Source organism: Trichoplax adhaerens, genomic scaffold (assembly GCF_000150275.1).
Source record: "Trichoplax adhaerens TRIADscaffold_10 genomic scaffold, whole genome shotgun sequence".
Taxonomy (NCBI): domain Eukaryota; kingdom Metazoa; phylum Placozoa; class Uniplacotomia; order Trichoplacea; family Trichoplacidae; genus Trichoplax; species Trichoplax adhaerens.
In genome coordinates, this window is record NW_002060952.1 from 1,448,947 (window position 1) to 1,471,151 (window position 22,205).

At 32.2% G+C, this 22,205-nt stretch overlaps 4 protein-coding genes across 4 annotated transcripts; 3 read left to right on the plus strand and 1 right to left on the minus strand.

The window, feature by feature from the left end:
• Positions 1–17: 17 nt before the first annotated feature.
• Positions 18–681, plus strand: TRIADDRAFT_59319 (uncharacterized protein; the record flags this gene model as incomplete). The annotated part of the gene is made up of 2 exons (XM_002115253.1): positions 18–360; positions 440–681. The coding sequence occupies 2 exons, from the start codon at positions 18–20 to the stop codon at positions 679–681; spliced, it is 585 nt and encodes a 194-aa protein (XP_002115289.1).
• A 2,096-nt stretch (positions 682–2,777) lies between these two features.
• On the plus strand, positions 2,778–3,424 carry TRIADDRAFT_59320 (uncharacterized protein; the record flags this gene model as incomplete). The annotated part of the gene is made up of 2 exons (XM_002115254.1): positions 2,778–3,171; positions 3,402–3,424. 2 exons carry the CDS (start codon positions 2,778–2,780, stop codon positions 3,422–3,424), a joined length of 417 nt encoding a protein of 138 aa, XP_002115290.1.
• A 492-nt stretch (positions 3,425–3,916) lies between these two features.
• Positions 3,917–5,454, plus strand: TRIADDRAFT_59321 (uncharacterized protein; the record flags this gene model as incomplete). The annotated part of the gene is made up of 3 exons (XM_002115255.1): positions 3,917–4,131; positions 4,768–4,797; positions 5,349–5,454. The coding sequence occupies 3 exons, from the start codon at positions 3,917–3,919 to the stop codon at positions 5,452–5,454; spliced, it is 351 nt and encodes a 116-aa protein (XP_002115291.1).
• Positions 5,455–16,172: 10,718 nt separating this feature from the next.
• TRIADDRAFT_59322 (uncharacterized protein) lies at positions 16,173–20,186 on the minus strand (the record flags this gene model as incomplete). Its single annotated transcript, XM_002115378.1, has 8 exons — positions 16,173–16,610; positions 16,704–16,754; positions 16,903–17,159; positions 17,410–17,757; positions 17,865–17,957; positions 18,538–18,602; positions 19,069–19,163; positions 20,013–20,186. 8 exons carry the CDS (start codon positions 20,184–20,186, stop codon positions 16,173–16,175), a joined length of 1,521 nt encoding a protein of 506 aa, XP_002115414.1.
• Between the last annotated feature and the right edge of the window lie 2,019 nt (positions 20,187–22,205).

A 22,205-nucleotide genomic window follows, 5' to 3' on the forward strand; every position in this document is an offset into this window, starting at 1 on the left:
AAAAACTAACGTGCAAGATGGATATATGGCGAGGCAGTGGAAATAAAAATACTGCCAATCATGAAGATCAAAGGCGACAGTTGCCTTCTGCTGGCGATAGCAATGCAGGCCTTCAATATACTCCCAGCACTGGAAGTAATCCAGCCAATAATGTGCCTCCAAACTTTTCATCTGCCACTTACTCCGATCCTTCGGAATCGACCCATTACAGCAATCCAGTAGGAAATACGGCTCTATTGCAGCCATCCGCCTTTCCTTCGCAAGCATATGATACTCAATATTCGCCAGCTGTGACCAATCCTCCTACAAATCCACCTCCTTCATACAAAGCTAATGATGCAACTCAACAGCCTCCTGCAGGTAATAAGCCGCTAACTGCTTTATATTTATACTAATAGCAAATACAGATCCTGATCTATTGCTACTTTCAATTTTCTAGTTGGAACGAACGTTCCTCTCGGTCAAATGCCTATAGCTGTGTCGCATGTGATGCCTGTTGTACCTGTAATTAGCTTGTCTTATCCAATCATTCAGAAAATTACTACTCTAAATCAATTAGAGGCAATACATTCACAGTCGATGGATTGTCCGTTCTGCCAAAAATCTATTAGCACTGGAATTCGATATGTATCCGGCGATACAACCTATCTCATGGCGGCACTCTGCTGCTTTTTCTTGTAAGTCAAAATTAAATTTGATTTAATGTTCGTTGATAATCCATTCAGATTATGGATGCCTTACTTATAAAAGAGTGATAATTGAAGGTAATCTTTCGTTCGTATTTTACGCTGGCTAAAGTTTCAAAAATATTGGATTGTGATGAGTGAGACTAGTTTTCAATAGGCAAACAAGCATTCTAAACTGTGTTTCTTCTCTTTATTCAATACAGCGGTTTAATTGGTTTTCTTATTGCTCTATTCTGCGAAAAATATCAAGATATTGAACATTTTTGCCCAAGCTGCTTTCGCCTAATTAAAAAATATAAACGATAACCATGTGAAAATGTCAAATCACTAGTAGGAGTGATCACTGCATTCCTCCCGTATTAATACTTATCATATACCGTTTAAGTACTGTATTGTATTACATTCATAATGTACGACATCATGACCACATATAGACGACATGCTGTACGTATAAAGACATCATCTCAATCTCATCTAAAACCTATAAATACCCTTGTACGCTAACTCGTTAGTCAGTTCCTACGTTCCTGCTATCTCAAATACCTTATCTATAACAACCATATCATTGTTAGCCTATAACTTGTATCTCAATAAAATCCTTTATACCTTCTATCATCATCTACCTTAATTAATGTGACAGAAAGTTACTAAAAATTGGTACTTTAAAAGTTATTAGGGTGTTTAGATTATAGATATTTATTTTATGATCATCTCATTAGTCAAGCGACGGCAATGTTTGCTATTTTTCATCTTTGTCGACTAATAAATCAAGAACCCTTCAAGCTAAAGTAGAAAAGGCAAAGTTCTTCTTCTCTTTGCTATTTTTATCACTAAATTTTATCTTCAATAAACTGCATTAAGATAATCGGATCCTACTCTATTAAATAAATATTGATTTCTAGTATCTAACTTTAGAAGCCACGGAAAATGATAAGCAGCTGTTTATTGCACACCTCCCCGTAGAGCTACTTTAAATAAGAACTAGAACGAAATGAAACAAGCGTATTAGTAACCGTGCATCCATGGCTATATATTGCTACTGATTCATTATTCTTATCACTGTAAAAGAACAAAGAACAGAAAGTAAATTAAGTAGCCGAAGTTTATAGACTCGGCATATAGCTTCAATATTATTCAGTGGCTGCATGTTGGCTGTACTATTGTCCTGCAAACTTTTTATTTTATCACCTTATCTTTTAATCATTAAAGTACACTAATCGAATAGTCGTTAGGCATTGCATTTTATTGGATAACAAGGTAACATCACACTCCTTCAAATTTTAATAGTATAACCTAAGTTTTGTCTTTTTTAGCTAATTACTTTCCTCAGGAATAACGTGACGTAAATTGATATGCCAAACTTCATTACTCTATTTATGGCCCTAATGAGCCTAGGAAAAGCGCTTTTATACAACTACTACAGCTCTTTCATTACTGGTTCTTCTCCACTCAGTAAATTTATTGCTCTTGAAAGGTGAGTCAATTCTATCGCTTTAGTTAAACTTGAAGGAAGAAGAATATTTTTAATGCGCTACTCAGTATGTCATTGATCCACCGGTTTATAGCTTGTACAGCATATAGCGACTGCTCCAGTCGCGAATTTGTTTGGGTATTATTTAATTTATTTATAATGAACTTTCTTTTAATTTTTAACCTACCCTCTACTACCTAAGATATGTTTCAATTAAAATATCATCTATCCTCTTGTTTATAACTTATATAGCATAAAGCAACTGTTCCAGTTATGACTATGCCTGCGCGTTATTCAGTCTTGTACATTGTTTATTCCTTTCTAGTTCCATTTCTTAACTATGTAAATATTGTAAAATTGTTATTCATATTAATTCTTAACGATTCTTTACTATCTAAGATATCTTTCATTTAAAATTTAATGTTGGACATTCTAGGAAAAATAATACCAGTTTCTATTTGTACCTCGTTATTATTAGTCATCGTAAATTTTTTAACATTTTTCGTAGAAAATGATCCTATGAGTTCAATATTTCTAACATCTCTAGCTAATAATTGATTCAACTCTATGCAAACTAGTTGAATTATCGATCGAATATAACAAGTTGGTATATACTTAAGATGAATGCTGGTAATTGGATGAAAAGGGTCTTTCCAGTAAAGCAAAAGGATATGAAGAGTGATAAATGTGTTCAATTAATCAGAGCGGAAAATCTAGATGAAACTGCTAATGATATTGGTCAAGCTCGAGAGCAAATTATTGCAAGTACAAATCAGCAGTCAGTGGCAGTGAAAGACACTACTGAACGCTCTTTCGCTACCCTAACAGCCAACAATCCGTTCAGGTTTTCTTCATCCATTCAGGATAAAGATCGAACTGAAAATCAAACACGTTACTCTGCTGACAATTCTCAATTGTCTGCTCATAGTCAGCGAACTAATCAGCCTACATCAGATGGTAATATAAGAATTCAGTCGGTAATTATCCAAGTTGATGGGCCTGATCATTATGATTGTAAGTTATGGATCTAAATACCATGGTAGCTTAGTATAAAAATTGCAATAGATTTCTTTCCTACTAAAGCTTTACAGCAACTGTCCTTATCCTTTTAATTTTGTCTATCATCGTTAGAAAGATACATTAAATAGGTATCAATTAGGGTACCGTGTCAGAAATCAATTTATATAGTAACAGCTGCAATTTGGCTTAATAATTATATTCGCATTATGCTCGTATGCTGGTAGGGTATGCTACAAAAGGAGCTTGAGTGAGTGCAGCATATTAAGTATTCAGGCAAGGCAGGCTGTAGTAGATCAATTCTTGCTGGTAATAAAACTAATAGCTACAATCTGCCCTAATAGTAATATTCTATATATGAATATCGATGTTTAAGGGTGCATCACTAGTGTAATATCGTAGATTAAGTAAATCATCCTCAATTATACTTTGTACTGGCACCTGCAAGACTTTCTAGAACTCTACAGTGCAATGTACATCGTTCTTTTGACTGATTTTATGGTGCTATTTCAACCCATTTCTCAACGTAATATTTCTTATAGAGAAGTTTTAGTAAATTATATGTATATGCAATTAATTGTCCTTGAAAGTATATGTAGCTCTCTGGAATTACTGCCATTAATAGTATTTTATCTTACTGCATAGCTATTAACGGTTAAATTGCTATTGTTGGCTTTTAGTTGATATACCGTCAAGTAGCAATCCTCTGCAGTCAACTAATTCTGAATCAGCCATTGGGCAAATGTCTGTAAATATTGAAGATCCTGGTAGAACGCATCATGTTTTTAAACATGGCAATTATCCCATCTATAAGCGGATTACTAGTTCTAACCTGGAGGAAGCTGAGAGTACTCAAACGATGGATTGTCCATTTTGCAATCAACAAATTCAAACAGTGATCCGATATGAGGCTGGTGAAGGAACTTGTACCACAGCGGCCCTCTGTTGCTGCTTTCTGTAAGTTTCACTCTAATACTGACTTTCTTTCTTAATGTTTTAAATAGTTAACAATCACTACTACCGCCAATACACAGGCAGATTAATGAACATCTCATCTATCTTATACTACAGAGCTTAACTCTTAACTTTAAAAAATGGGAGCTGAGCTTTATACAAATCACCTTTTCTGTAGTGCACTACTTGCTGTCTCGATAGTACCGTTAAGCTAATGACTTGTAGACATATTTATATAGCGCAGTATTACCATTTCAATTCTACAGAGTTATACGAGTAAATTTTGCACAGCTGTCGCTACAAAGCTTCCATAAAATAGGTTATCTAAGAGTGTCTTTATAATAATTAATCTATGAGGCTTATATATTTTTAGTAGATAAATGCACAGTTGTACAATGTCATATAAACTGATCGTTAATGTTTAGGTAAATTTACTATTAAATGGACTGACTTTTTAATAAAATTTAGCTTCAGTTTTATCTAAGAGAGATTAGAGGTATTGCTGTTCTTCTTAACGATAGCTGATCGTCAGTATTGAGAGTTGTACAATAGGTAAATGTAAGGGAGAACAAACCTGACAGTAGGCTCGCAGGGTTTTATTTTCAGCGGTAGTTTAATTTTTATACGTTACAAATTTAGATTTTTAACAAGTATCGGGCCATATATAAGGTTAGTTTACTACAGTACGCCACTTTTCAGTATCAGTATTCTTGTTTGGTCAATGAATTCTATATAGGAAAACTGTTATTAATTAACATTATTTATTGTCCATATGGGCCTTATTATCATTTTTCTTATATTATTTTTTTGTTAAAGCACAAACTTATTGAACTGGTGAAGCATCAAATTACTATACAACTTATTGTATCTAACTGAATGATGCTTATGCCATAACTATATATGAATTAATCTATATAATATCATACTAGACTAGAGTGCTGCATCTTAATTGGAAAGTAGCACTACGTATTAAATATGTATAAATATATGCGTATATATGGATACATGTCCAATTCGTTATACCATGGCTACATCACTATACCTTAATTGCATAGAAATACATTGCAGTAACATTCGCTACCGTTATGTACTGTGATACCGAGTTTATGAATCAAGATAGCTGAGCTTTAGGCAAACTTACTGTACTTTCTTATTGTATAATGCATTACTTATTGATATGAATAGCTAAAGGATTATCTATGATTATTTTATCATTATAGAGGAATAATTGGCTTACTGATCGTGTTCTGTTGCAATAGCTTTCAAGATATTAAACATTACTGTCCAGAATGCCAAAAATTAATTAAAGCATACGAACGTGGTTAATGTTAAATTTTAACAAAGAATTTACTGCGATCTAAAACACCTCTATTTTCCCTGTGATGATTGCATGAGATTGGTATACCAGCATTATATAGCTTTGTATTAAGTCATTTTATTCTATTCCTACATCTTTTATTTAATATAATTTACATCTCTAATGGTGTCTTGATGAATTTTAGGCTATAGTAGTTGGATCATTTTATAGCGAAAAGATAATTATTGATTATTCAAGTAGTTTATGCCTCAATTGTTTCTGAAGTAGAATGCTTTAGCGGCTAATCCTAATAGTGGCATTTGAATTCTTTTTGAACGATAATATAACTAAGTGACTAATTCATTTATTGACCTTTATTTCTATCAAATCACAAAATGTTAATACCTATAACGGCGACTGTAGGACAGCTGCCTACTATACTTCCAGCCGTAGATTATTTGATTGGTATTATAACCCATTGCACTAGTTACATTTTACTTACTCAGTTCTCGTTCATTATTTTAAAAAATTTTGCAAATTCAATCAATTGCCGCGATTAGCCTTGAACCGCAAAATAGAGAATATCGATTTCAAGTATACCAATCTACAGGGAAACCATTAAAAATGATCGATGAATATCTACTATTAGATTTAACTAGTGAGCGCTTTAGGGTTTTATCAACTGGATCGAATTGATCTGAGATAAACATTTAGGTTTTTCTAACTTATCTGATCGAAATACCATCGCAGTCAATAATTACGCAGTAAACGTATTAACTTTAATAAAATTATTTATAACTACATCTACCGAATCTTTTTCGGCCGCTACTTAATCTATGTCTTGCCCTAGATTATTTGATTTGTATTGAAGCTGCGATAGAATTACGTACACCAACATTCAATTTATCAAATTTCTCATTGTCGATGACTTTTATTAATCAGCCATTTCTTCCATCATGATCATGAAAGTCAAATAGATTACGAGCTTAATGAACTGAAAGTAAATTAATACCTTCAGTCTGCAATCTTAACAATCTTAATAAAACTCTAGTAAAGTGATGTTTAAGGCAATCGTTATCAGAAAATGATTTGGCTCTGTTTCCTAAAGTAAATAATTCATTTTATCGTAATAGGTGTAATGAATATTCTTTTATCAAATTCTCGTAAAGGGATATTCAAGGTAATCATTGCCTCAGGAAGAGTCATTTTGCTCTGTTGCCTATGGTAAATAATTCATTTTGTTGTAGTAGGTGTATCAAATATTCTTAACGTTTGTGCCTTATTGAATAAAACAATTGCATCCGGAGACATTTCAACATAATGCAGAATCGAAAATAGAATGGTGAAAAATCGATTATACTTTCATCCTTTTTCTTGAAAAGTGCTTATCACCTCTATCAATAAGAAAGTGATGGAGCAGGTGAAAAAAAGCGGTTCCAGAAAGCATTAATAAAACATTAGGTCTAATTGACTTGGGTGTAAAGATAAAATTGTTACCAAATCAGAACGAATTTTGTACTCGAAACTAGCCTCGGCTTATAGGACCTATTGAATTTTAATCCAGTAAGTCGCTTCTATCGCTAACGGTAAATCATTATTGGAGGATCAATTTCGATGGATATTACATAATATTAAAATAACATTAGACTATGCATGCGAGTCGGTTTTAAAGAAATTGATTCCAGAAAGCATTGATAGAATACTGCATGTTATTAATTTTAGTGCCGAGATAAAATTTCTGCCAAATTAGATAGAGTTTGATACTCGAGTTAGCTTCTGCTAATAGAATCTATCGAATGTTGAATCCAATAAGTCTCTACTAATATATTTTAGTCAGTTTTGAAAAAATCGGTTCCAGAAAACATTGTTCGAATATTGCATGTGATTAATTTGGTGCCAAGATAAAATTTCTGCCAAATTAGGAAGTATATGATTCTTGAAGCTAACTTATACTGATAGATTTCGTTGGAATATTAATCCAGTAAGTCGCTTCCATTGCCAATAATAAATCGGTATTGGAAGAATAATTTAAATAATATTAGACCGTACATGCAAATTACCTTTAAAGAAATTAAGATAATTTCGATGAGAAAATGTTATGGATAAATATATTACACTAGTTCCTAGATTTTCTCTTACTTTTGCGGTTATCCATCAGTAGAAATAAATAAATCTGAATAACGGAAAAATTTTTATGTACAGCTACCATCCAAAGGATTTTATAGTTTGCTTATAACTGCTTTAGTACTCTCACTTTGACCTGATATTCAATTTGCTATTGAACACTTAATTCGATTTTCATATTATTTATTAACATAGCCAGCAAGTAATTTTGCTGATGACATAATATTGAATACGGTATAATTTGATACCATAGCCGATAACTTAAATTGCTTATTGCTTGAGGACAACATTTCTTAAAACACAATGTTGAAGCTTTTATAGCAATTGAGGCTGAAATAACTATTACTAGCTGTTGGGTGTTGGCTATCTTACATGTTAACATTGATTGTGTTTCTGTTTACGATGAATTAATCAAGAGGAATTTCATGTCTAGTTAATCACATTTACTAGAATAGTGGTTAGGACAAGGTGCAGCATTGGAAATTCCATCAATTCAATACGTCAATTCGTTGGTGTATTAGAAATGGCATAAAATACAGGCTATCTAGGCGACTATAAGGAGACGGAATAGAGCAGATAATATTGAACTTCCTCATAAATCAAACATTTTTGGCTCTTTCGTCTTTGCTGATATAAAATTGGTTCAATGCATGATTGGTATATTCTATAGCAATTTTAACAGTTTATGACTATCTAGACAGATAGTTCCATCGATATTTGGACATCGAGTGAGTTCAGTAAACCTACTCAATAGCTCGATGAACGATTCGATAGCAGTACCGATTATACTATCATCGTTTTCTCCATAGTGTAGGATTTTTCCCGTTCTGTGTAAGTGAACTTATTGTTAAGATATACCTGTATGTAACTAGATGAACGCAAATAAACTCATCTTTGTATCTTGTTCCTTTAGTCCAAACTCAAAGCCAACGACTGTTCTATAACGAGATTTCCTTTAGAAGTGGATGAATAATCTACTGGTGTATTATTTGGCATCAATCTTGCTTTTGCACCTGATTTCTCAAAGGTATCTGTCTTTATTAACGAGCTACTTTGCTACTCTACCAATACATTGCCATTGGCTTTATGGCATTTTAATGTGCTGTATTGATGAAACTATTTATATTATCTTTATTATGTGGAGATTTTACTAGCTTATGCATGCCTATCGGTTTCTTTCTGACACAGCCAAGCGCTAAACTTGGTTGAGATTGTAAAATGAAGATTTGTTATACGTATTTTCTTTATATGAAGATTTTACCAGCTTATGTATGGCTATTCGTATCAATCTGACTCTAATATTCGTTCAATTTGGTTCAATTTGTAAAGTGAATTTCCTTCTTTTGCTAAATAGCTAGCGATCATTCCTGAGGCCACTACATACATTGAACTGGGTGATATTTAATAGCAAAAGGAACGTATTAAGATTTCCGCTGCATAATCTCATTTACTGCTGTCTATCTTTGATCACTGTAGATGCCATTTTCAGATTATCAATTATACATTACGGCTACACATGGCTGTATTTGTACAATCGGAATTGTATAAGAAAATGGTTTCTATCGATATTGCTGACAAACAAAAGTGAATGGCTCAACCAGAACCAAAAAGTAAACCTGCATCCTCGAAGTTTCTAGTCTTACAGTGCACAACAGTGGTTATTATCCACCCGGGAGGTGATGGATACCATTTGCAGTAATAGTTTAATAGTATCCTATAAATGTCGCGAACACTACTATACTTTTGAGTTATAACTTCAAGATGAGTAATCTATTCTGGATACGACTTCATGCAGGTATATAAAATGTATTTTGACAACACCATTCAACTTGCTTGGTTAGAAAACAAATCACGATCAGTTTCATTTCAAATGGATCCTATTATTGGCAATTCGCGAAAGCGTCGTGAGCGATAGAAACTGCCGGATATGGTAGCTTTTAGTTGCATCAAAAATAATCATTTATTTTTTCTACAATGTAATTTGTATCCGTCGGACTCATTTGTAGAATATATGGTTTTGATTATGTTCTGGAAAGATCAATTGGAATTTGAACTCATTCCGAGGGATGGTATGCCTTAGGTTGTCTGCTCATAACGAGCAGAACAGTAGTATATTAAAGCAAGGCGAATGTAGGGTGGTCGACTATTATTATTATTAATTACCTCCTAGACTATTTCATAATTTTAAGTAGGAGCTTTGACCGTATCATATGGTATCTAGCCGTAGTAAAATAATATTTTTTTCAGCCTGCGATTTCCTAGTACTAGTAAGTGCTCATAAAGGTGAGAGGGGGATGCAAGGCATCACAGGTTGTAAGATAAATAAACTATTAAATTTTCTTTTCCATCGGATGTACAGTACTTTGAAATCAATTTGATGCTATCGGCGAAATAGGCGGAAGCAAGAGCCAAAAGTTCCGGATTGATTATGCATCATTTCGCTTAATATGCGAGCATTATATAAAGGAGGGTTAGCTATTACCATACAAGGAGCAAAATCTTCTACTGCCCATTAAATTGATCAATTTAGTCATGGCCTTTTACTATAGGAAATTTTGTTCCTTATTTTGACATGCTAACTGGCTCCCTTTTCTAATCCAATATTAATTTGGTACTTTAATAGCATTGACATCCATCCTTTTTTTCCGTTTTATATTACTGAATTTGAGCATTCCTTTTTCCATCTGTTTATTTTTGTTTATCCATTCTAACTAACTCGAAGATATTTATTTGTTTTGCTCCATTAGGGCCAAGCCCGTCTAATCACAAACACTATATAAAACGCTGCAAAACAATATACTTGCGAGTGTCTTTTAACAGAAATCGCGGTACAAGAAGTTAAATTTTTCTGATTGAGCTTTTAAGACATCTCCAGGTTGAACGCATTTTAAAAAAAAAGAAATTTCATTTTTTTCGGTTTTATAGACTATCCATTCTTGAAGCAGCCTGATTTTATTATCCATTTGGATTTAGCCGCACAAGTAGTACTGGCTTCCGCGATGACTTAGGCCGCTAATCGACAAAGATTAGATCATTCCAACAATATTTTTATACGAGGATGATGACGATGTATTCTCTACAAGCATATTACTTAGACTGATCGATTAACTGGTTGATAATATTTATTAAATCAAAATTAAAACGATTCATGTAATGCTATGAGTCTATTTAGCCTAGGCATCTTTCGTTGCAGTTTGCCAATTGTCTAATCTGATTCTGTCTTTGATCTATTTGCTTACTTTTAAAAGGCTTCAAGGTTTTAAATCAAACTATTTTAAATGTGCTTGTGTTGGCAAGTATTGATATCCTAAAGTTAAATTAGACCGCTGCTATACTTAAATGGAAAATCGAAGTAAGTGCGCATAGATTTGATACTATAGAGACTAAAGCTCGGCCTGTTTTAAAAAATAGAAGATAGCTTCAACAGTGTTCGAACTAATATACCATGTTTAAAACTCTTAAATTTAATTTTTTTCACTTATACAATTTGTTTAAGTATCGTACTTGTTTTTGCTAAGCTAAAAGTATAAAAATATTATTTATTAAGTCGTTAATCGGCATTGAGGAATGTTAAAGACGTTTCGTTCAATCCGTAAGCTTTCTCGAACTAAAAATAATTAATAATCAATACCGGTACATAAACAACATTTCGGAAGGCTTTATGTTACTGATCGATATCAATAATTAAAACACCCTGATCCCTCAGCCTGTGTAAGTTCAAGTTTCCATCCCTATTTTGATAGGCTTTCGGATCAGATTTGAATTGCTATCAAAGTCATGAAAATGCTTATAGCTTGATTAATTTAGCTATCAGCTTTTGTACGTGTTATTACAATCATGATTTATTCTCTTGAGATGCTTTATGATCAATAGACCCAATCTTTAACTAAATCCTCTTTTCAGTAAATGTCATTTGCATAACCTTTCTAAGGTTTTGTCTAAAAATGGCTCCGTCCTCACTCTAACCTTTTTACACCCAATAACATCTGCCACCTACCTTCAAGATGATGAGTAAGAAGTGTATTGAAATGTAAAATGTAGAGATCAAGCTACAAAACTTTTAACAAACTTTGATTCTCCTTTCGTGGCACTATGGTCGATTTAACGAAACTTTGACACCAAATAAAAATTGGGGTAACAACCGAACAACAATTTATTAAAAAATGTGAGAGAGATAGATCAAACAACCTTTCAGATACTTAATTCTAAGTATTCTAATTGAAGAAATAAAAACGACAGAACTAAAACTGTCCACAACCAAACAACCTAACCAAAGAAGAAAGTTTTCACTTACAATAATTCGACCCCGAATTATCCAAAGATTTATATGACAACTATGACTACTTTTCTGACGTTAGCATTGACAGTTGGTGTTTTAGCACGAATTTGTACGGTAACTGCACGATTTTACCATACATTACAGTACTTTACTGTCATGTTATAAATCTCCTTTCTCTATGTATAGGGCTTTGTTACCGAGTCAAATTTATTTACAATCTTAATAGACTATCAAACACCCTTTCTTTAGATTAGGTGATTGCTCTTAGGTCATTCCTATAGTAATCTATATAGAACCTTGTAAAATAGCGAAGAAGAAAGGATGGCGATATCATGATTTGGCAGGGTAAAACTTGAAGATATTATCACTTCCTAGGTATTTTCTATACTGAAGTAATAATAGTTTCATACTAGAAGCTATAAAGGACTCCGTTGTTAGTCCTTTACTACAGAAGAAACAAAATTCTTGCTCTTTTTAAACTGTCCCTACCTTCGAATATTTAGGTGTCATGAAATGAGAATCAAATTTCATAAACGTCTATAAAACGATGATTCTATTTCGGGCACTCCGGTCGATTACACAAATCTTCGACACTAAATAAGTTGAGGAAACAAGTTAGCAAACTTATAGAAAAATTATACCACCAAACAACTTTATAATAAAGAAATTAATTTGATCTATAAGTAACAACATGAAAATTTTGGTAAGCTAAGAAAACCATAGCCACGTACGCTTCCATACGATACAAAACCAACTATCAAAGGCGCGTCTAATCCCTCATGAAATATTTCATTTTGTTGATGAACCTCATTGACTCCTTAATAAATGATAGAGTTAAGGTTAGATCGATTGATGATGAGTTATACAAAACCTCTTGGATTATTAGTCCCAAAATCTTTTAAAGGAACGCTCCACACCGTGTGCGCGCCGCCGCACGTGCCATCTTTGCTAAGGGACCATGCTCTCTAAGTTGGATGGATTTGAACAAACGACTCGAAAATACTTTATAGGCGAATGAAAATAGAGTAATGAGTCTATATTCGAGTGTTTATTATTTTAATAATAAGTTGAGCAGATACTGATTGTGGCTGTCCAGGTGATTCTTGGACGAAAACCGACTTAAAAAATCACTGTTCTGTTTCTATTTCCTATCAGAATTTCTCTTGTCTATGATTTTAATTTTTAGAATCAGTCTAATAGATTCTATCTATTTATATATTTTATATTTAATTTATTCATGCCAGTATTCGTATACCCGTGTATAGGCAAGCAGCCTAACAGACTGAATTTGAATAGTATGCTGTATAGTAAAGGGCCAAGCACTGTTTAAACTAACATTATTAATATATGATTACATTGGAATATTTTCTCATTTCGTTTCTAGAAATAAAGTAGGTAAATACTGATATTTGCTATTGAATGTAAATTATAAAATGGAAACTTATTCTACAATTTGTTATAAATATGAAATCTTACCAAGTATTTGAAATAAAAATTTTAAAGTTTACTATAAGACAAGAGCTGGGTGTGTAAATTTTCCTGTTTAGTCTTGGCGATATCGAAATTTAGTGCCGATGTTGTCAAATGCAATTTAAATAAATTTAGAGCTAGTCGCATAATTTTAAATTTTAGGACCGTAATAACTTTGTCCTAAAGAATAATAATTCATTAAAGGCACATTATCTGATTTCTACTTTAGTATACAATTTATCAATCTTAGAAATTCCGATAGTTTGTGAATCATTTATTCAAAAAATTGAATGTCGAATACTGCTGTTAGCATTCCAACGAGTTACAGGTTGTCGATTTAACAATGAAAACTAGCAAATTTATCAACTATTGCTTAGTCATTGCATTTCTACTAGCTTATTCTCACGATTAACCTTGATCTGCATCAATATTAGTTAATAAAGTCCTGATTTACTTTAAAAATCAGAATTGCATTTACTCCTACTTGCAAACTTTTCAAATTTAGCTAATAGCTAGAATAAATCAGTAGAGACCACAACTAAAGTTATAGTTTAGGCGTATCATTAATTTTAAAAGTATGATTACAACCATGAAATAGCTGATTAATTAATTAACCCTTCATGCTCGATCTAAATCTTTTTAATCTTGATGAAGTACGACCATAAGTTACTGCTTAATCTAATGTCAATAAACTTCCGGGAGAATGGTACTCAAGTTGAGGCTAAACATTCATTAATATTAAATAATTGTTTAATCCAATTCTTGCTGTAGAATATTTAATTGGCGTATTATTTTATTCGGCTTCCATTTTGCTCGCCTAATACTGTTTCATTATTTTGCATATCTAGATTAATCATTGGTAATAAAGGCATTTTAATTAATATTTTATAACCTGATGAGAAGTAGAATAAATTGCCGTTGTTCACTATGAGCTACAAAGTAGAAAATTTATACCCTTTGAACACCAATTTGGAATGAAATAACTTTTGTTATATGCTGGACATCTATTTATTTTAGGTAATAGTTTATATTAACCATAAAATTTTATCAACTGGATCCAAGCGACTAAAGGTGGACATACTCGTATAGTTCTTCCTATTCCATTTTATCTGAGTATAAATTGTCTATTAAAGCTTATATATTAGAGATACTTATTTCAATAAATCACTAATTACTTCTGCGGCTAGATAATTTCCAACGAGAAATAAATACAGTTATAATACCTATTCGTATACCTAGGACTAGATCAAATCAAATTTATTCGATATTTAAGTTCAATATTAACTTATGCAGTTCGTTAATTGTTAGATTGCAGTTAATAAACGCAGTCGTATGATAATTAGATGCCTGAATGGCTGTCTATATAGATACGTTAACATTTTTGTGCGAGCGGGTATGCAGTAGACAAAAAAATTGGTAGAAATTTCAAGCGGGCAAAATATTTAGCCAAATGCAGGACTCTGCCGTCTAGGATAGATTTAAAACTGGAACAGATATAACCTTATTTTTCTAATCATCTAATTGACGATTGGTTTACCAGCTTTTATCATATAGTAGTACAATTATTATGTTCTCAGCTGTACTACGATCATCGTGGTGGAAAGTTACTTTAGCATTATGCTATGGATTATACTATATTGCACATTAATTTTAATATCGGTGATAATATATTACAACATCAGAAATGTAATTTAAGTTACTCTTGATGAATTGGTCAGGTGAATATGTTTTATTAAAATGGATGTCAAATTTATCCAACTAGGTTTACTTGTAATATTGATAACAGCTAATAGTAGTAATAGTAATAGTGATCGTAATTAATGATTTAATACAGCATCAGAAAGGCAAATTTGAATTACTCTTGATAAATTGGTTAGGTGGGGACGTGTTAAACAAATAGATATCAAATTTGTTAAACTAGATATTATTGATGATATTGATAATAGTTAATAGTAGTAATAGTAACAGTAATTGATACTGTATTACAGCATCAGAAAGGTAGTTTGAATCACACTTGATAAATTGGTTAAATGAACATATTTTATATCAATAGATATCAGATTTGTCGCACTAAATTTATTGGTTATCCCGCAGAGCTATAGCTGCACTTAGTTTACCAGTAGATACCATCGAAGTACGACTAATAGGATTTTGGGATAACAGTCTGTTGGATAAGACCGTCCTTCTCTACAGGTTATGAAAGCACTATTTGGAGTCATTCTTCAGACTGAAATGGAATAGTTTTATTCTGTTTTATTTATTAGTTTTATATCCCTAAATACTATTTGATGCAAGTAATATTAATCTCACAGTTCAATGACTTCAATCGTAAATTGAGTACAGAAGGCGTTTACATTTTAGTTAACATCGCAGAATAAATGAAACGACGTGTTATAAAATTGGGCTTTATTTCCGGACATAGGTACTTTTACCGTCATTAAATTGAGGTGATTTGATCACCAGATATTCAAAATGATAAAAATAGACTATATAAGATCTATTTAATTCAAGATACCATTAATACAAATTTTTTGTAGACATGAAAAATCGTAATATTTGATAATTCTAAATCCTTTCATGGAATATGCATAACCAAAGTCCATTTGAAATAATAAATTAATTATCAGATATACGAATTATAATAATTATCATGGTAGCAAATGACTATTATTATTTACTATATATGTTAAGCATGGTGTAGCAGCACCATTGAGAAGCGAATCGACTGGCTTAATCGATCCTGAATAGGTTAGTACCTTCTCGCCTAGAGTTGAAATAATAAGGCTACTCAACAGTATTGCCCAGCGTTTAGAAGTATTTTCGTAGCAATTTCTGAGTTCAAGTTTCCAAAAGTTGAAAAATTAGTCCGTTGTTTTAATTGCTTGATGTTTCACCATTGGTTGGCAACCGAAATTGAACACTATAATTCGATCTCGGTCGATTTCGATTACGCGGGCTCTTCATAATTGAGCTTACAACAATGCTATTATCCTTAACGGTAGCGATGCTATTATTAATTTCAAGGGTATGATTATCCAACCGCTGTGATGCTGAATGCCTTTTTGGTCTAGAAGAATAATTAATGCTAAAGATTTTCGATTCTATTTCTTTTGGAGTCACAGAAGGTGATTTATTACCCCCATTTTCTCGAGATGCATTATGTAAATGATGTTGTCTTGTAATATTTTCGTTTGATAATTTAGCTGTCTTAATTGATGATGAAGAAAGACGATTACTTGGACTGGTGGTCCTATTAATTTTTGTCTCATTATGCAGATTGTCATCCGGTAAAATTTCATCTTGTTTTTCCTGCTAGGAGTAGATATACATATGAACAAGATTATTACTGAGTAAAGAAATATATGAATATGATGTAGTAAATGAAAGGAAGATGAGAGAACTTACTTCGACTTGTTGCTTGCATTTTTCTTCTATTTTAGCTTCCTTAATATGAGACTATATGGAGAGAAAATTTTGTCACAAGTCTAAGCTAGTTATCGATTGGTAATAAACGTATAAATTACATTAACTATACAGTTTCAGCCCTAATCATAAAAAGTTTAACCGTAATAACCCCTTATATTCAATTCAACTTGCAACTTACGGGAGGAGAATGCGAAACTAATTCTTCTAGTGATAATGGTTGCCATGCTTGCTTATTTTTAGCATTATTTCCATTTAACATGTTTTCTTTAGATTGGTGTAATTTCGATTGATGGCCATTAACACAAATATGATAGCCATCGCCTTGATCGAGATAGCCGAGTAGAATTTGCTGTCCTTCTTCGACTTTGTAGAACTTATCAACGTAATGGCCTAAAAGAGGCGTCGAATCTCGGCTGCTAAGCTCGTCATATAGCACTAATTAGAAGGAGAAATTCAGTAATCCTGTATTAGTCAATAGCTGAGATAAATTTTTATGACCTAACTAGTGTTAGTTGTACTTGATTCTACTACGTATAAGATTATCTTACACTTGAAAAGAAAGATGGAAAGAATTAAATTATCGTGACCAGCAATCGCTCTGTTAAATCAATTCTTGATATGAAGTATTATATCAAGTCTATTCCGTGAAGTGTAGTTATTCACTTCCTAAGTATTATTGCAGTACCTTGGTTAACATCTGCTGATTTGTTATAATCGCTGCTATGTAGATAAGTAATCCAAGGCCGATGATGGTCCATGCCATGTTTTGGTGGTAAAGGCTCCCCAGGTACAATAGGTGGCTTAATGGTATGTTCCAAGAGAATATTATCTTCAACTTCTTTAACAGCTTTCACTGAATGCCTACGCAATGGCTCATCATACAGAAACTTTAATCTTTGCGCTCTTATGCTTTTCATTCTTGTAGCAGAAACTCCATCAACAGTTTGAGGGCGTTGACGAGGTGCTTGATTTTTTAGGTTCGATGGTGAAGTTTGTACGGTAGGCAGGCAAGAATTGGTTGACGATAATGAAGCTAAGACAGAGATACCATGTTATAATTTATCCTTCAGGTTTATTTCATTATGACAAGATTTCATATCGAGTCAAATCAAGGAGAAAAATAATTGCTCGATAACTTACGACTAGTTTTAGGACGTGGAATTTTAATAATTAGCGAATTTAACGAAATGGAATGAGAGTGATGAAGTGGTAGCTTTTCCGGTATTACAGCATCTGGTTAATTTAGGAGAAAATATTTTTACTTTAATATCTGATCTAAATACCGAATTATGTTAATTTTTATAAACTATTAACAGTAAACCAATAACATAAGTTCAAAATTTGTAAAGATCAAATACAGATGATGCTAATGAACTAAATTCATTCTAAATGCATACTAGCCAATAGCTATGATATATGCCATAGATTTCTGTAGATAGTAAAATATTCTTATTACAATATTATATAGCAGATATAACCAGTAGTAATATAAGAAATGACTTCTGAACTGATTTTATTCTGAATATATGCTAGCCAATAACTATGAGATATGTTGTAGATTTCTGTAGATTGTACAATAATCCTGTAATAATATCATATACCAGTTATGCAATTATGGTAATATAAGAAATGACCTCTGAATTGATTTTATTCTGAATACACACCAGCCAATAAATATGAGAAATGTTGTAGATTTTTGTAGATTATACAATATTCCTATTATATTGTTATATGCCAACTAGTAGTAATAGTGGTAATATAAGTAATGACTTTAATTGTTAGGATCATCAAGCAAAGAATCGGCAAGGTTTACCTGATTGATTGTTAGTGTTGTTCCTATCTTGGCTGAGCTTGCCTAATCTCCTAGGACTTTTGATTCTAACAAGATTCAATATAAATTTTTCTTTTACACAACGATATCGATGACTAATTCAAGACGACGGTGCGTATGTAATTCTATAAGTCTTAATATTAACCATCCACATCAGAATTAATATTACAAATAATCATTTTTTGCGATTGGAAAGATCTCGAATACTAGTCGAGTCTACTTTCCTGTGAATGCTAGTAAAAGTCATTCAAGTCTCAGATTATACTAGAAAAGGACTTAAATTATAATAAACTGTAACAAGTAAAGAATTCGAGGCCATACTATAGAAGATTTTTCAATCTCCTATTAGTAAACCTTCAATTTCATGAAGTTTAACCCATTAAATTACTTTAAATTTTCAGTAAATGTATAGCCATAATTTTTCTTATCGTACTTTAAAATATTAAATTTATTCATTGCTGGCCACGTTATACGTATGGTAATGCTCTTAGATTGGCATTAAGATTTGCTTACCTTGAATTCGGTCGTGGAGTCCAGATCGTTTCAAACTTTTTAATCGCATCGTCATTATCACTCAGATTTCGATTTAATTTCTGCACCAATTCACTCTATTAATAAGATAACAGTTATAATTCAATTATTGTAGCATGATAAGCTAATTATTACTAATTTAACTTAGATCTCAGAGGGATGTATACTATAATAGCTTAGTGAAGTCCTTTAGCGTCATGTAAATGGTGATCATGATAGCAAAGAACGATGTAATATCATCTTCTGGAAATTACAAAGAATTGTTAACGATAATATTTATAAACTCGATATTTATCAATAGCAAATTTAATTCTGTCTAGACGAAGTGGCATAATTTTAATTCGTCATAATATGCCACAATAAAATAATCTTTTGTATCCTTAAAGACACAAATTCAAACATTAACTAACCTAAAGTAAAGTAATATTGCAACACTGTTCAATAGTAAATCGTAATGAATTAAGGAGGTTATGAATTATTAGACTCAATTTATCATGTTTATTTGCCTTTGATATCAATTTTTAACCATCTAGTTCTGTCAAATCAGCAACATTACTATTTTTCGACAAATTTGATTTGTTATAGAAAACTAGTAACATCGATTCCAGGATAGACCGTAACAGTATCATATTCAAATAGAACAGGAAGTAAAAGAAATGATTCATTGGTTTATTGCACGGACTGCATTCGTCTGCTTCGGTTTATGAATGCAGTAGCGGTTATAGTTCTTAATTATCTTTCTTACCCAATTAGAGATTAAAATTTGTATTGATTGCCAATAACTAACTCAGTCGATATAAGTGTGTTAACTATTTAATAAATTTAAACTTTACTATCTTGCTCATTTACGGGAAAAATGAAATACTCAGAGGGATTTAAACAAGAAACTAAAGTCAAAATGGATATTAATTGAAAATTTTCCTTACCTTTTCATGATTATGAAGGACTTTTTTAGTGCTAGGAGCAAAATTTTTCATAAATAAGTGACTTCGTAACGTTACAGATGTATGCGGGCGTTGAGGTTGCACTTTATTGGAGAGGGATATTACTACAGGTGATATTTCGACCGGATGGCGGTTTATGCCTTCTCGTTTCTTCATGATTAAGGTACTTCCAAATTGAAATAACGCAGTAAAATCTCAATGACTGTTTAAGCAATTCTAACTCTGTTCAACATACTAAGGGGTGGATTGAAAGCAGCGCTGACAATAGGTTGCTTCCTCTTTCCTCTGAGTTAAATCGAGGGAATAATTTTCATTTGCATTAAGAAAGCGTCAGCTACTGTAGTAGTCTCCAATTTACTGCCTGGTTGAAATAATAATTGGCTCTTTATTCCATTTTATCATTCTTGTCAATATTATTCTTGAAAATTCCTTACTTCTACCACCAATCCGATAATCGATTATACAAAAATCTTAACGTTTGACTTAGACTAGCTTTGATTTGCCCAAATTATTCAATTTATTGTCTATGTATGAATTTTATTTTACAAATGGTTACTCTAATATCAATAATTCAGGGCGAGTGTTGCGTAAAAGTACCATTTTATTCGGTAAATAATAATCAATGCACTAAAGTTGCCATAGCAACGTTCTAGTGAATCGGATCACACTAGAGCACCGCTATACAAAAGTATATTCTGCATGTGGATTTCTATATAATACAGCACTCGTGTATTCTCCCTTTAGAATATAGACAGCTTTCTAAGCTTTATTTTAGCCCATTTATGTTTGATAAACATAGAACAACTAGACTTCGGCATTGAGATACCACCTGTAGTTTGCTTTATAACTCTGTTGTACTATGGGAGATACTGAACGTAAATAAAATACAAACTAATGTTATAATAAATGATTACAACAATGTTATTTGAAACAGATAAAGTTTAGAACTCTAAATAGATAAAATGTTAGCCGGGATCTAGTTACATAATATCTTGAGCTTTTGTAGTAAAGGCTACAGTGGTAAGCCTCTACAAAATTGGCCAGATGAAGGTGTATTGCATGCGTATGTACGATTGATTAATTAATTAGTCAGCCTTATAACCAATAGAACTGTTGTGCCGGTGGATAGGCTTTTCTATGTATTCCTTCGCATATAATATACAGAATTAATCAGAAAACGCCTATAAGTGTATTTTTACTTTATTCATAATCTCAAATTCGTATCGTTTGGATCTTGTTGTACGAGTGTGATGTTATATAATATTTTAAGCTTCTTAATAGAAACCATAATGTTAAGCCGCTGCAAAATTGGCCATATGAGAGTGTATTGCATGCGGATACACGATTGATTATAACTATTCAGCTTATAGTAAATGAAACTATGGCATCGATAGATAAACTTTTTACTGCTTTCTTTAGCACATGATTTAACAAATTGATCTGAAAACGCCCATATGTGTATTTTCTCTATGTTTTAGCAGCTAATTCATAGAACTGATTAAATTCTGTATATAAACCGTAAACTGCGGCACAAGGGTGAGATATATCGAGGCTAGAAATGATGTTAATATAATATATTTGAAAGAAAATTGCATTTTAAAATATGTTGATCTTCAACTGCTTTTGTCGTTTATTGATACTAGTAACAGACTAATGATTAAAGGGATAGCGTTGCTGATGGCGGATTTTCTGAATACTTGCTAGTTTAATTCAGTCTCAAACAGAATAAAATTGTATAGCCTTACACAACATATTGCATTGAATCATTTTTGGACGTGTTATAGAGAAATACAGAATGCCTAATTTGTAAATTACTAGGCACTGGCATATACATAACTAGCGAATATAACATAATATTGGGCAGCAAAAGGATAGTGGTTTAGTTTTGTATGTTATTATGATCTTTTTGTCAGATTTAAACACACTGAAGCTAAAGAGGTGCTAGCATCATTGCATTTTTTTCTTTTATCCTTTCATCTAAGTTTATAGAAGTAGACTACCAAATACATTTACCTTCAAATTCATGATTTTAAGATCATCATGTACAGTATATACTTCAGTTATTATTTAAAAATACTCTTTACATATTTTCTAGACATTTAAATTTGTTACATCTATCCGTACCTTGGTTGTTTGCTTCTTGATTTGTATCGACACTATATATGCTTTGAGCTA